This window comes from Chelonoidis abingdonii, chromosome 11, assembly GCF_003597395.2.
Source record: "Chelonoidis abingdonii isolate Lonesome George chromosome 11, CheloAbing_2.0, whole genome shotgun sequence".
In the NCBI taxonomy this organism is placed as follows: Eukaryota; Metazoa; Chordata; order Testudines; family Testudinidae; genus Chelonoidis; species Chelonoidis abingdonii.
The window spans coordinates 38,519,833-38,534,386 of NC_133779.1; the positions used below are offsets into that span (position 1 = coordinate 38,519,833).

The 14,554-nt window shown below is 53.0% G+C and overlaps 1 protein-coding gene across 2 annotated transcripts in view; it reads left to right on the forward strand.

Annotated features, from left to right (window-relative positions):
• Positions 1 to 314: 314 nt before the first annotated feature.
• The window catches only part of ARHGAP45 (Rho GTPase activating protein 45), a 43,551-nt gene continuing 29,311 nt past the window's right edge, over positions 315 to 14,554 (forward strand). Inside the window, exons 1-3 of one of the 2 annotated variants that reach the window (XM_032787188.2) lie at positions 315 to 596; positions 5,225 to 5,555; positions 14,218 to 14,361. In XM_032787188.2, the coding sequence (XP_032643079.1) occupies positions 507 to 596; positions 5,225 to 5,555; positions 14,218 to 14,361 (565 nt within the window). In that variant the 5' untranslated portion in view covers positions 315 to 506. Of the gene's footprint in view, positions 597 to 624; positions 1,594 to 5,224; positions 5,556 to 14,217; positions 14,362 to 14,554 lie in introns of those variants that run through there. The other variant, XM_032787112.2, reaches the window with a different exon arrangement.

Consider the following 14,554-nt stretch of genomic DNA (forward strand, 5'->3'; position numbering starts at 1 on the left):
TCTCCTGGCTTCAGTTCCTATCTGGAAAACGGGGCTAATGAAACCCCCAGGGAAAGCTCATCTCAAAGAGCCAGAGAGAGATCCGGACCCCCTGCAAACAGTGATCACAACCTTTTTTCCCCTCCCCACTTAAAAAAAGAAAAGTCAGACCTCTAAAAACAAACCAAGAAAAGAGGAATCAAGCTGCTTTTGTCTCTCTTTCTGCACATTTGCCTTTTCCTGTGAAGTGTTTGCAGGTTAGCCTGACACGCCAATCAGGAAATTAGTTTGCATCACATGCTTCAGCTCTGACAGTTAAACAGCGAGCTAATGTGGTTGAACTGTTAAGGGAGTCACGCCTGAGCTGGGCAGGCTGCAGCTACACAGGGCATCTACGCAAGGCTCGAGATCAAGACGTGGTGGATGGAAATAGAGAGGAAGAGAAAGTGAACCCCAGCTGGCAGCTAAGAGACTGGGGATCGGCTGGGGTGGGACGTGAGGAAGACCTTGCTCTACCTTTGGGAAAGATGTTTTCAAGGAAGAAACGCGAGTTAATGAAAACTCCCTCAATATCTAAGAAGACCAGGGCAGGAAGCCCCATACCGCAAACCCCATCTGTAAGTAACACTGCATCCTCTTTCCTCTGATCAATGCAAATGTGAACAGCTAAGATGCAGCGGGAGGCAGGGTGGCTCTGAAAATTATCAACCTTTAGGGCAGTGGTGGGAGGAAGAGGAAGGGGGGAAAGATACCTGAGGCACCAGTTTATCTGTTTAGAAGTTGGCTTTGAAAAGGAGAGAAGATGTGATTAAATGGAGGAGGGGGGATTGGATGGAAGGATGAGAGAAATTAGCAGCAGCAGCAGCGATTGGGAGTAAAGTGAGGGAAATGATTATCGATGGGCGAGTTGGGTAGGATTTGGCATTTGCGTCTACGGAAGGCAACTTTGCAGCAGCAAAGTGGCTGAGCCAGGTGGGACAGAGGGAATGAGATCAAAGCCGGAGAAGGAGGAAGACAGGAGCTTGGCTTTATTTCCATTATAGAGAACAGAAATCAGAGGTTGGGGGAGGCTATCTGGAGTCAACTTCCTCCTGCGAGCTAGGCCCAGCTCTGGAAGGAGGGAACAAAGGGGGGACGGACAGGAGCGTGTGGATGTGTTTTAAACAAGCTACATGGGGTTCTAAAGCAGGCAAAAAGGGAAGCTCCCAGCTTCATCTTCCTGCCGCTTTGGAAACAGCTGTGGTTGAGACACACACCCTGACCCACCTCAGCCCCTCCTTAGAAACAGACTCCATTTAAAATATAGATTCTCTGAAGAAGGAATGGGGGTGGGTCCCAAAGCCGTCGAAAACCATCCAGCAGCTTCTTAAAGGGCAGTGGCTGTGTTTGCTCCTCCTTCCCCATCCTTCTTTCTGGGCCAGTTCTTGGGGGTTTGCGGATGGGTCCAGCCCGTAGGCCCCTAGTGTGTAAGAGCAGAGGATGCTGAGCAAACGCGGAGCTGGGAAGAGCAGCTACAGCCCGTACTCTGCAGGGCTCAGGAGAATGGCGAAAAAACACGGCTCACGTGAGCGTGCCCTGGACTCCTTCTCCTACAGACCAAAGGTGTGGCTGAAGGTAGGTGGGAACTCAGGGTCAGATTCTGCCTTCTGCTTCTCTCCATGCAACTCCACCCAGGGGGCAAACAGGGAAACAGTAGAATCCAGCCCCATGATTTCAACTAGAACCCCTCCAGCCTCCTAGCCAAGCCTGTGCAGCATAAGAAAGCTGCCACCAGACAGGGAACATATCACCCTGCAGTTGCCAAAGCAACAGAGTTGAGAGCCCATGGAGCCAATAGCTTGTAACGTCAGAGGGGGCTGCATGGTGTTATCACGTCTCACTCCTGGCTAGAGGTTCACGGGGGTCCGGAGATCCCTCTTCGCTCAGTTTGCCTGTCGTTTATCCTTCTGGGATCTTGGAACCCACAGTCACCGCTAGCCTCCTGGGGGTTCATTTCTCAATTTTTTATCTCTAATTGAGCCTCGTGCAAAGGCCAGTGCCAGGGTTTGAGAGCGAAGGGCCCTATTTATTCACCGAGCAGCCAGAGCAAAGGCAGTAGAAGCTTCCTCACAGCCCTGCCCTGGAGGGACCACCTCTAGGAGAGAGGAGAGGCCAGCCCCCAGCTCATCCAGTTCCTGGGCTCGGAGCTGACACTGCCACCACGAGGCCCAGTCGCTGCCAGCTAGGGTGGGTTTTGTCACGCTTGCTGAGAACTGGGCTGAGACCCACCAGACTCATTTCACGAACAGGCTGCCGAACAGCCGTCTGATAGGAACTACTGAAAGCGGCGTGGATCTGAATCACTGGCTTAGAGGTGGAAGACGCCACCAAGTCCCTGAGCCATGCGGTCCCTTATGGTGTGGTTCTAGGAAGTCCTTGATCAGACAAGGGTCTCACGGGCTCTCCTAGGTAACTCCTGCTTTCCTTTTGTGTTGTGCTAAATAATATGCCTTTGGCCAGAGAGAAGGCATTGTCAGCTAGGCTGGCTGGTCCTTTCCTTTCTGTAATTGAAACTGTTTCTGTTATCAGCCATGGTTTCTGATGCAACTTTATCCACAAACCAGACATGGTTGGCACGGAGTGGCTCAGGGGTCTCCAGTCCACGGGAATACACTCCTATGACTTCTATGTTTATTCCAGCTTTCTCTTGTCAATGGCTTTGAAAAACAGGTGTCTTCCCAGTACAGATACGCTGACGGGGTATTTCACATGCAAAACCTGTAGAATAGGAAATGCCAGATAAAAGACGTAAGGGAAGAACTCAAAGTTGTCCTGGTTCATCACAAGCTCTTCCTCCAGCAGCTACACACAATACGACTGAGTCGTCCTGAATTTGACCTGAAATCCCACGTGGGAAGCCAACAAATCTTCTTTGAGTTGGGAATGGAAAAGTTCCCACGGGGCTCAGGATGTTGAACCATCGTGGGGTGATACTGTGTCACAATGTCATGTCACGTTACATCCCAGCATGGTGTCTTCATCCCAGTGTGAGATCAAGGCACATCACTGAAGGGGGACACCCTAGCCTGGAGGCAATGTCTATCCTCTTGCGCCCCTAGCTGTGCCCGAGTGTTTGGAGAACACAGTGTGAACTCTCAGCTTCTCCATTATCTCCTGGCTTTGGTCAGTTTGCACCCGCCATACCTTTTAATGGCATTTGTGCATGATTACGATACAGTGTCACATGCTCTGGATCCTAGGCCAGACCCAAAGCCAAGGCGGAGGAAAGTTCTCCAAATCCATAACAGAATAACCTGCTCTAAGTTGACGTTGGCACTGGGCGTCCAGTGGAACCTCGTGTGACATACAATGGCCTAATGTCAATCTACCCGGTAGAGGACAACCCAATATAATGTGGCATAGGGTGGTTAACACTGTAATTCCACATGGCAAAAGGGGCCACGGTGCAGAGAGAGACACCAGAAGACAGCGGAGGAGAGATGAGCAGTAACTGATATAAGCCAGGCAGCCAGCAGGGACGTGGAAGAAACCAGCTCATGGTGATCAGAGAGAAAAGTCTGTGGTTTCTGAGTTGATGACTGATGTTTGTGAAAGGTCCCGCATCAAGGGCTGTTTACGTGTTGAAAGTCTTGGGGGAAGGTCTTAGGCAACTGAGACTGTTAAGGCTACATCGTATTTTCAGCCCTGTGGGACTCTGCTTCTTGAGCTGGGAGTTTCCAGTGGTGCAGGGACTGAGGTGATAAAGCTCCATGCCAGGCTGTCACTGTGTGGTACAGAGCAGCGGATCAAGGATGCGAGTGGATCAGTATCTCAGGGTCTGGCCTAGTGGCACTCTATGAACCTAGAACCCTTTGGAACCTCATCCCAGTCTGGGCAGCACCTCCAGAGGGGAGATGCTGGGACGGACAACGAGCTAAATGATAGCCAGTGTTTCTACCATGCTTCCTACAGCACCTCCTGCTGGGAGGGCTGGATCAGGAACAGCACGGCTTTCACAACTTGTTAAGCCAGTGATACTCAGAGTATGGCTTGTGAGCTGCAAGTGACTCTTTAACGTGTCTCTCGCAGCTCTGTGCAGCAAGTGATATTAAAACACAGAGAGATTTAATTAACTAATCTCAAGTTATTAACCGATCAGGATGTTTGTATGATGTTATTAACCAATTAAGTTAACTTTTATTTGCTGTGAGACTAATATATATAAATATTTCCCCTCCCGTACCGTCTAAATAGGAATAGCAAGATAGACAATGAATCAGGGAATTCACACTCCTGTGTCTCTTTCGGGTAACACTGATCGCTGATTTGGTGCCTGAACTCCTGAGATCTGAGCAGACTTGTATCATGACTGTCTTGTTCCAAGAATTCTGCATTTTCTTGTATCGAAATCATAATTCATCTTTGTTCAGTCATTTTGTGGTTCACGGGGGATCTACCCCCACTGTTGAGCTGAGTTCTTACTAATGTCAGCAGGAGTTCCACGCACAGGGCAAAGAATGTAGCTCGTATAGCTCTGAGAGGTGAATCATTTAAACCTGCCAACTTTTATTCACAGTTCAGTCATTTTCCTCTCCCCAGCTGGGTCACCCACTGTCTTCATCTTCGGAGATTGTCCCTCCATTTCCAGGAGGAAATGTTCCTTCGATTCCTTAAATCTTTTCTTGTTACAAAATGCAAACTCTATAGCCACCTTAATCGATGATAAGACCGTGATCTCATTCACCCTGGTGAAAATGCAGAGTAACCCCTCTGGTTTCAGTGTAGGACTTACACCAGGGTTGCTGGAATCAGAATCTGGCCCATTAACTCATTAAGTCTCATAGCCTCCTTGTAAAAGGTTCCTAAATGGGGAAACCGAGGCACAGAGAGATTAAGTGACTTGCTCAAGGTCACAAAGAAAGTCAGCGGCAGAGCTAGAAGGTCCTGACTCCCAGTGCCCTTCTGTAACAACTACTCATAGTCCAATCTCAGGGCTAGGGATAGAACCCAGGAGTCCTGTCGCCCAGCCCTCCCCTGGGCTTTACCCACTAGACCCCACTCCTCTTCTAGAGTTTGAGCTAGAACCCAAAAGTCCTGGCTCCTTGTCCCTGTCCTCACTCCTCCCTTAATTAAGATGAAGGTTCATAAGTGTGAGGACTGCCTTGGTAACGCCTGTGAGACTGGTTCCTTCCCACTGGCTCTGGGAGGGTTGGAAGCCCCTTCCCCCTGGCCCTTTACACTCTCACTCATGTCCTTGTCCCAACAGGAGCTGCCACGGAAGGATTGCCTGGAAGCACCGAATTCCAGCCTGGTGGACCTGTCCATGTCCAGTGCCAAGCTCAGCAGTAGCCCCAGCACAGTGGGCACACTCAAGCGGCCCACCAGCCTGAGCCGGCATGCCAGCGCTGCTGGCTTCCCTCTGTCCCCTGCGGGCACACGGGGCATCGCCAAGGGACAGAAGACCCCTGCCTCTTACAGCCCCATTGAGAGCGGGGAGGGGACTTTCATTGATGTGGAGGACATCTCGCAGCTCCTGGCCGACGTGGCCCGGTTTGCCGAGGGTTTGGAGAAGCTGAGAGACGTGGTCCTCAGAGACGGTAAGTGCGCACGACCACCTGGGCCCTCCTGCTCCCATAGAGACCTGTGGAACGTAAAGGCCTGAACAAGAGTTTCCATCGTGTCTGGTAAAGAATGGGGCAGGGTAAGGTGGGACAGAACGGAAGGTCCTGGGGAGCTCCCTGGCTCTGAAAGGGACCCTTGTGTCCTGCGATACCCCCCTGCTGCAAGCAGGCCAGCAGAAGGCAGCCTAAGGCAGAGAAATAACCTGGAGCCGTGGATTTTCAGCCACGGCCTCTGATTTCTGGATGCTTCCATTTTGGGATGCTTGATTTGAGCAACCCTGGGACACATTTCCGAGAGGTACTGGGCACTGGCAGCACCCAGGGACCTCAATTGGCGCTAAGCCCCTCGGACAATAAGGCCCAGGACTGAGAATATCCCCCTCAAAATCAGAGGCGGCTTTGAAAAGCAGGGCCTTGCCCTGTTTGCATGGGGGGCTGGCAGAGGGGACACTGGCTGATTTGTCTTTGGCAAAAAGACCCCTGCAGCCAGCACTTACCCATCCCATAGAAACAGGCCCATGGGTTTGGTGGCCTGGTGCATGCATTGGGACTGATCCGTGCCATGCTCTGGCCTCCTGGATCCGACGTCGGCACTGGTCTTGTGTTCTGCTGCTCCCTGCGCCAGTCACACAGCTATGAATCACCCAGATGGGTCACAGCTGCCTGTGGCTGACAAGCTGGAAATGCCTGACCCTCCTCCCAGATGCTTGAGCTCGATTCACCCTCCTGAGTGGTGGGGATTGAGGAAGAAGATTCTGCAGGGTGGGAGAAGACAGGCTGTTTGCAGTGCCTGGGCATCAAACCCTCTTTGAGTCCCTGTGCTCACAGGGGATAACATCAAAGAAATGATCCCGATGAGATCTCGCCTCCTTGGTGCCAGGCAGCCTGCCTGCTAACATGGTCTCTCCCCCTTGACCCTGGGCAATCCCACGCAGGCATGCCAGTGCTGTCGAGTCTGTGCATGGCACTGGGAAGCAGGAGCTCTGGCATTCTAGTCCTGGCTCTGACACTGAGCCCCTGAACATGCCACTCTCCTGCTCTGGGCCTCCGTTTCCTCAGTAATATTACTCACTTACCTACTTCCCATGCGTGTTGTGAGGCTTAACGGCCATAAGAGACTTTGGAAATGGAAAGGGTTAGCCGGGTGCTACTTAATATTATCCCTGTTCCAGACTTGGGAGATCCAAAAGCACTTGACAAACGTCAGAAACTGATCACACCGAGCTAGGGACAAAATTCTGGTCTCCAACCCATGCCGAGAGAGGTGCTGGTCTAGCAAGGCAGGCTGGGAGCCAGCAGCTGCCGAGTTCTAATTTCTAGCTCTTTTCTGATCTCCACTGCCCCTTGTGTCACCATGTAGCCCCGTGCAAAGGGGCTGTAAGATGTTCCCAGAGCAGAGTTCTCTGCTCCCTCGCACTGGTGGGAAGGTGAAACAACCCCACCTGGGCCTGATTCTCCTCTCACAGACATCAGCGTAAACCAGCAGCAATTCCACTGAACGGAGTGGAACGATCCGGCCGGAAAGATGGGGCGAGGAGAATCAGAAGCACTTGCAGCAAAATGGGGGTGATGCTGACCCACCTCCTGAGGCTCATGTTTGGCTCAATGAATCCCAACTCCATAGTGCTAACTGGGAAGGTATCCTGGACTCATCCCACACAGAATTCCCAGCTTCTCAGCTGCTGTCAATCAGCCCAGCCCACTGAAATCAGTGGAGTCTGATCCCTACCTGTGCTCAGGCATGTCATGTGATCCAAGCTCCGCAGGGGGGATTGGGCTGGAGGAACTGCATCCCAGCAGTGCAGCACACCCAGGGGCCCCGGGATGTGTGATTTTTAATCTCCTGGGAATGCCCCTCAGCTTCTCTCCCTAGCCAGCTGCACTGGTTCTGCTAGCAACTGTGCTCATCTAATCTCCAGAGACCGTGTCACTCCTCAGTGGAATGCAGCCACCTCTGGGGTGGAGGGGACACATGCAGGCTGGCCCCAACAGAGTGAAGGAGGCGGAGCAGTGTCTGGGGCAGCTGTGAAGAGGAGAAGGGGGGAGGGAGCAGAGAGCAAACAGGCTAGAGAAGCAGCAGGCAGGGTCAGGCAGCACCTGCAGTGGAGAGTGGTAATGGGCAAAGGAAGGGTAAGGCAAGGGTGGCGAGAGTGCTCCCCCTCCCCCGCACTGGCCAGTCCGTGGCACTGATTGGACACCTCCCTCCAAAGATGCATGGCTATAGGGGAGAGAGAGGGGTGGCTTCTCAGGAGAAAAAGGCCGAGCATGGGGGTGATTCCATATGGATCGGACAGCAGCATGCTGGGAGGTGGTGGAGTCACCCAGAGTGGGAGAGCAGAAAGCCAGTGCCTGCAGTGCCCTGGGGGCGCTTTGCTCAGGAACTGGGCCCGACCTCCCCATGGTGGCCATGCAACTGCTTTGCTCCAGCCTTTCCTCGTGGCCCTGGAGCAGAGCAGTGGAAGCTGCCACACGAGGCAAGGAAGAGGGGTAAGAGGCTGAGCAGGGGAGGGGGATCTGGGACAGGATAACAGGACTTCCTGCCTGCAAGCTATTTTCATCTGCCTGCCTTTCCTGTTTACTGCAGCGCCAGCGATGGCTGGTGGCACCGAGATAAAGCCCTTGGAGTGGCATTGGGCACATTCCTCGCCTCTCCCCAAGCCTCATGCACCCCTGGGAATGAACCTAGGTTCCCAAAAGCCACTGAAAGCAGTTACTAGGAGGCCAGGCTGGGGGCGGGAAGTGGCCCTGCAGTCTCTGCCCTGTCCCTTTAAGAAGCTTCTCTCTCTGTAGGAGACAAAGGAAACTGTATATTTCCCGCACCCCTGACTAGGGTGGGGCCCAGCTGGGGGTCACATGATGACTTGTTTCTTCGCCGCCAGCCACGCAAACATGTTGACGCGGTCCCTGTTCCAGTGGAAAACAGCAGCGCGAGGCCCCAGTGTGTAACATGGGGCGGGAACCTCCCCAGGGAAGGGGCGCAGTGACCCACGACTCCATTCTGAAACGGGTGGGGAGGAACCTTGGGCCCTATCCTCTCGCACCAAGGTTTGATTTTGGTGCCCGTATCCAGATGAAAGTCCCCCTGGGAGTGTGGCTCACCTTGCATCCCCTGCTCAGCCAGCCCTGCGCGGTCCTGGTCGCAGCTGAATAAGGTTGCTTAGGGCACTTGGACCCTGGCACGGTGGTTGGCGTGGGAGCCTGGTTCTGCACTGGGTCACTGGGAGAAAAAAAATCCATGGGTCAAACTCGCATCAGTTTATACCAGCCATGAATCTGACCTGTTAGGCTATCGGGCTGGGGGAGAGGAGATGGGAGGTGAAGGTTAAGTAGCTTTTGCAGAGTTAGTCAAAAACTGGGATTTCCATTCTGCAAGAAATGCCAACATTTGGGGGGAAGGGAAATTGTTCTGAAACCGAATGTCATTTCAAAATTTCTGCCAACCACCTCCCCAATTGTTTTGGGTCAAATCGAGCTGTTTTGGTTGGATTTAGACTTATAATTTTTTTTAATAATCTAAAATAGACTCCTCGATGAAAAACCATTTTAAAACGAAAATATCAGAATGCTTCATTTTGATTCCCTCACCCGGGGCAATGAAACTGAGTGGAAATTGACGCGTTCCCGCCAAAAAGTTTTATTTCAACAAAGTGGGAACATATTCTGTGGGGAGATTTTCAACCTGCTCTAAAGCCACGTGAGGGGGTAAAGGAAGGGAGAGAGACCGGGCTCAGGGGACGCTGTGTGGGTTCTGGAGGACCACTGACGATGTTGAGACAGGAACTGTGTGTGCATGAAGGGATGCAGCAATGGTTGTAGGGGACTGCACCATTTTGGTGGGTCCAGCTCTCCCATTACGTCTCTTCGTCCATCCCTGCTCAGCTGTGACACAGATCCCAGTCCTGTCCCTGCCCCCAGCCCCACATGGCCTCTCTGCCTTCCATTCCGGATACAGCCTGGAGGCAGAGAATGCATAGGAAATCCCTTCCACCCTGACACTGTCATAGGGGGCTGGGATGCAGGGTTTGCCCAGCCGTAGCAGTCACTTTTCCACCACGCTCCCTCTCTCCCCTCCCTGCTCTTTGGATTTCTCTCCAAAGAAGGCTTCACCCTCTAGAGTCACAGACGCTGGACTTGTCAGTGCTGACTCACCCCATCTCCTAGCATCCAGGATTGGATTAAAGGGATCAGCCACTCTAGACCTCACACCCCTTCCTTTCCTCCCTTGTTTGAGGGCTGCATCCCTACCTCCTAGCAGTGCCGCTCACTCTGGGGCAATGCAGCCCTCCCACGCCCATGGCAACGCAGCTTAGAGTGCTCCGTGTAGGCCCATGTTCTCGCCGGGGACAAACTTTGCTCTCAGTTGCACCTGTAGAAACCAGAGTGAGGTCAGTGGCATTCCTTTGGATTTACACTGATGTAGCAGAGCAAAATCTCAGTGCAGTGAGCAGGCTGATAACAGGAACAATACTGCTCACATATCACCTTTCATCCAGGGATCTTAGATCACTGTATGATCATTAGTGAATGCTCCCAGAACCCATGTAAGGTAGAAAAGCATGAATAATCCCATATTACAGATGGGGAAACTGAGGCACAGAGACGAGACAATGACTTGCTCAAGGTCTCGCAGTTGTAGAACTGGGGGAGGAACCCAGGAATCCTGACTCCCAGCCCCCGCTGCTCTAATCAATCAAACTCCATTCCACAGCAGTGAATGGAACGCAGGATTTCTGCTCTAACCACTGCTCTAACCACTAGATCAGATCACATTCCCCTGTCGGAGCTGGGAAGAGAGCTGTCACTCGCTCTACACCTCTGTGCTTGGCATCTGAAGGAAAAGCAATGTATGTTTTCCCCTGGCCATGCTGATAGCTTCTGGTGCCCTGGGGCAGAATTCTACTGCACCTTTTCAGTCTGTGAGCACACACAGGGCTGATGGGGCAGAAACAAGGGATGCTGGTGGGCAGCTTTATCTGGAGAGTCGCAGAAGGGGCTGGTTTCCTGGGGAAGCTCCCAATATCCAACTTCCTTTCCTGCCAGTAAACAAACTTCCCAAGGACCCTGGAGCCAGTTCCCGTGCTCACTCAAAGAGTGAGCTGGGGTGTGAGTAGGGAGAGCAGCCCACTTATTTGCTGCATCTCCGATGGGTGGCTGAGAAAATCCACCCAGCAATCATCCTAAATTACAGCAATAATGGAAATTTGGCTGAGCAGGGAGGAGGCAACAAGAAGCCACTGGGTCCCTCCGGTCTGCATGGCAGGGAGTTCACATCCGGGCAGGGAATGAAAGGAAAGGAAATGAGGAGGAAATTCTCAGACTGCTTTCAAGGGAAACCGCTACCGAGGAAAAATCACTGGGGTCAAACGCCTCCCATCTCCCTCCTGTAATAAACTCCCAGGGCCTGATTCTCCGTTGTCATGCACCTGGGTTGTAAACACATCATGGCAAAGTGGGTGGCCAATGCTTTCAATGCCAGACTGGGAGCATTTAATGTCTGCTTTGCACAGGTGTGAATGACTGTGCAGGATCAGATCCACAGATACAGGTTGTGTCAGCCAGACCCTCCCTACTGGCACAGATCTGTGCCTTGAGATACAGCGAATGACTGATGGAGACAGACAAGACTTTCTCCATCTCCGCTTACTACTGCAGTTCCCTCTGGTCCATTTTCCTGGGCTGGTTCAGAGCACCCAAATTTCCCTGTGGGGGCAGATCCACCTGTTTGGAGTCTATTTTTGTGCCATTCACCTGAACTTTCCCTTGGGTCAATTTCCTCTCATCACTCTGCCTTTCATTTTCCCTGTGGGGCTGGGAACAGGTAGAGAGGCTGCTACTAGCTAGCAATGCAGTTAGTCCATATATGCTCCTCTATAGCACTTTTCATCTATAGGTCCCAAAGCAAGTCAGTATCTTGAACCTATTTGAAATCAGGCAGACGGAGGGGACGTGACCTGCCCACAGTCAGTCAGTGGCTGAGCTGCGACTAGAACCCAGGTCTCCTGTACTCCAGTCTAGTGGTCGATCCACTAGGCCACAATGCTGCTACCAGGCATTTAGGGCTAATGCAGTGAGGCTAAACCAGCCTGGGGAGGGAGTGTTCTAAACCCCAGCAGTCAGTACGAAGAACAATGCTGTAGGCTCCTCTTACGCTTTCCATCCAGAGGTCTTACAGCATTGTCCAAAAGTAAGTATTGTTCCTGTTTTTTCAGATGGGGAAACTGAGGCACGGAGCAGTTAAGTGACTTGCTCAAGGTTACTCCGAGAGTCAGTGCCGGAATTCAGGGGCCAGATCCTCAGCTGGTGCAAATCGGTGCAGCTTCATTGAAGTCAGCAGGGCTATGCTGATTTCTTGTATGCCCCCCATCACCCTAATAGCTGAGCTCTGCCCCAGTCCCAGGCGCCAACCACTAATCCACAGGCTCACTGTGCAAGAAGCTAGAGGGTTCGTCCCTCATGGAATTCCCAGTGCTATTCTGAAGGCTCTTTATTCATCTCATCCCAGCACCCCAACTAAAATTCACCCCTGACACACACATTCCCCCCAAGACAGCCAGCCGCTGAGTGTTACCAGACAGACAAGACTCATTTAACAAGCAGGGCACTCCCTGAAATCTCCTTGATCCTGCTGTATTGTCTTTCCTCTTCCTTAGGATGCTGCTCTGGCCTCAGGCCTTTAAACTCACCCAGGGCTGGAGTCGGGAGGGTCTGCCTTGGGAAGGACAGTTCTCAGGGAGGAGGGAAGATGCGTGATCAAACCGAGGCAGAAACAGGAAGCTGAATGGGTGGGTTTTAATGGGCTTGGAGATCAGTTGGCTGGGACGGGGGCTTTGAATAGAATCATAGAGTCATAGACCTGGAAGGGACCTCGAGAGGTCTCTAGTCCAGTCCCCTGCACTCATGGTGGGACTAAGTATTATCTAGGCCAGGGATTGGCAACCTTTGGCACGTAACTCACCAGGGTAAGCACCCTGGTGGGCCTGGCTGGTTTGTTTACCTTCCGCATCAGCAGGTTCAGCTGATCATGGCTCCCACTGGCCGTGGTTCGTTGCTCCAGGCCAATGGGGGCTGCGGGAAGCGGCGCGGGATGAGGGATGTGCTGGCTGCCGCTTCCCGCAGCCCCCATTGGCCTGGAGTGACGAACCACGGTCAGTAGGAGCCGTGATCGGCCGAACCTGTGGATGTGGCAGGTAAACAAACCAGCCTGGACCGCCAGGGTGCTTACCAGAGGTTGCCAATCCATGATCTAGACCATCCCGGGCAGGTCTTTGTCCAACCTGCTCTTAAAAATCCCCAATGATGGAGATTCCACAACCTCCCTGGGCAATTTATTCCAGTGCTTAACCACTGGAATAAATTGCCTAGGGAGACAATAATGGGTTGGTATGTAATGGGGGAGACTCACAATCCCATGCACCCATGTTAGCTGCTGCCGACCGCTAGAGAAGGACGCCATCTGGAAGCACCATCTGTCTGTTGAGCAGAGGGATCTTCTGTCCTGTCTTGGCCAGGATAGTCCCTTTTGTTAGCCCTGTCCCAGTCACCCTGACTTTTTGGGCAACAGTGGGCATTTGGCAAGAGCAAATGGGACAAATGGCCACTTTTGGCAAAAATGTGGGGTGCAAAGGAACGTGCGGCAGGGCAAGCAGTGATGCCAGCCCCACCTGGGTGATGGGGGGGAGGCAGGGCTCTGGCAGGGGGCAGGCAGGGCTCAGGTGAGCAGCGACGCCAGCCCCAGCCTTCGGGCTATATGGTCACCCTAGTTGAGCATGAATGTGCCTGTTCCAACAGGGAGTGAGATACGTTGGTTGGGACAGTCTAGGCAGCTTTCCCTAAGGGGGGGATATTGGTACCGTCCCAGCAGCACAGTGGAACCTCCTCCTGGAACACTCCTGTCTTGGGGTGACTGACAGGTGCTGAGCAATCCAAGAGAGGGAGGAGTCTGGGAGAAGGTACGGGCAGGCCAGAGGCACCAGCAGGGGCTTCCTGGGCAAGGATACTCTGGGCAGGTTGGAGACACTGGTGGGGAAGCCACCAGTAGAGAGATTGGAGGCTGTGATGTGATACAGAGCACTCCAGTGCCCCAGCAGGCACCAGGTCCTCGAGCACAGAGTACACCTGGCTCCTTGCAAAGGTCCCATGGGATTAATCAGCCAGGAAAGGGAGCGTTCACCCTGCCTCCCACTACCCTGAGCAGACTGATCAAGATGAGCTGGGTGGAACGTGTTAGACTTCAGTTCAGATGGGGCGGCTCATCAGTAACATGAGTTCGGTAGGTTTCAGCCTCTCTTGCTCTCATAAAACCATTGCACAACTGGAAATGTCTGCTTAGAAGTAACTCCATACTGTGACAATGGGTGCAGGGGCTGCCGGTCGGGGTTCTGGGGTGTTCGTACAGGTGGGGGAGCAGGACTGGAATAGCAGGGCTAGGAGTGAGGTGCATGGCAGAGTCAGGGGGAGCAGGAATGGAATAGCAGCGGATGCTGCAGGTTAGGCTGAGGTGCAGGGGCCAGGGTCTGTGTGTGGGAGCTCACCTTGCTATTACCCCAGTGCTCCTGTCCTCTAAGCGCCCTTCGCCAGCACAAAGTTGACTTTACAGGATCAGGGCTGTAACGCCTGCTTTGACCCCTCTCTGTTGCAGATCCCTTGGAGTCTCAACGGCCGCTAGCCCATGAGTGCCTGGGGGAAGCCCTGCGCATCCTCCGGCAGGTCATCAACAAGTACCCACTGCTCAACACCTTGGAGACCTTGACAGCCGCAGGAACCCTAATATCCAGGGTCAAAGGTCAGTCCACAGCACCTGTCTCCTGCTGGGTCATGAGCACAGAGCAGCTGCCACCTCAAAGGCTCAGCAATTCTGCTCACCCTTCACTGCCTTCCTCCCGACTTGCCCCAGCCAGGCCCAGCAACTGGTGTGGATTCACGGGCGTTGACCCTGTTCAGATCCAGCCTGGGCTGGAGGCAGGCGGAAGCTGACC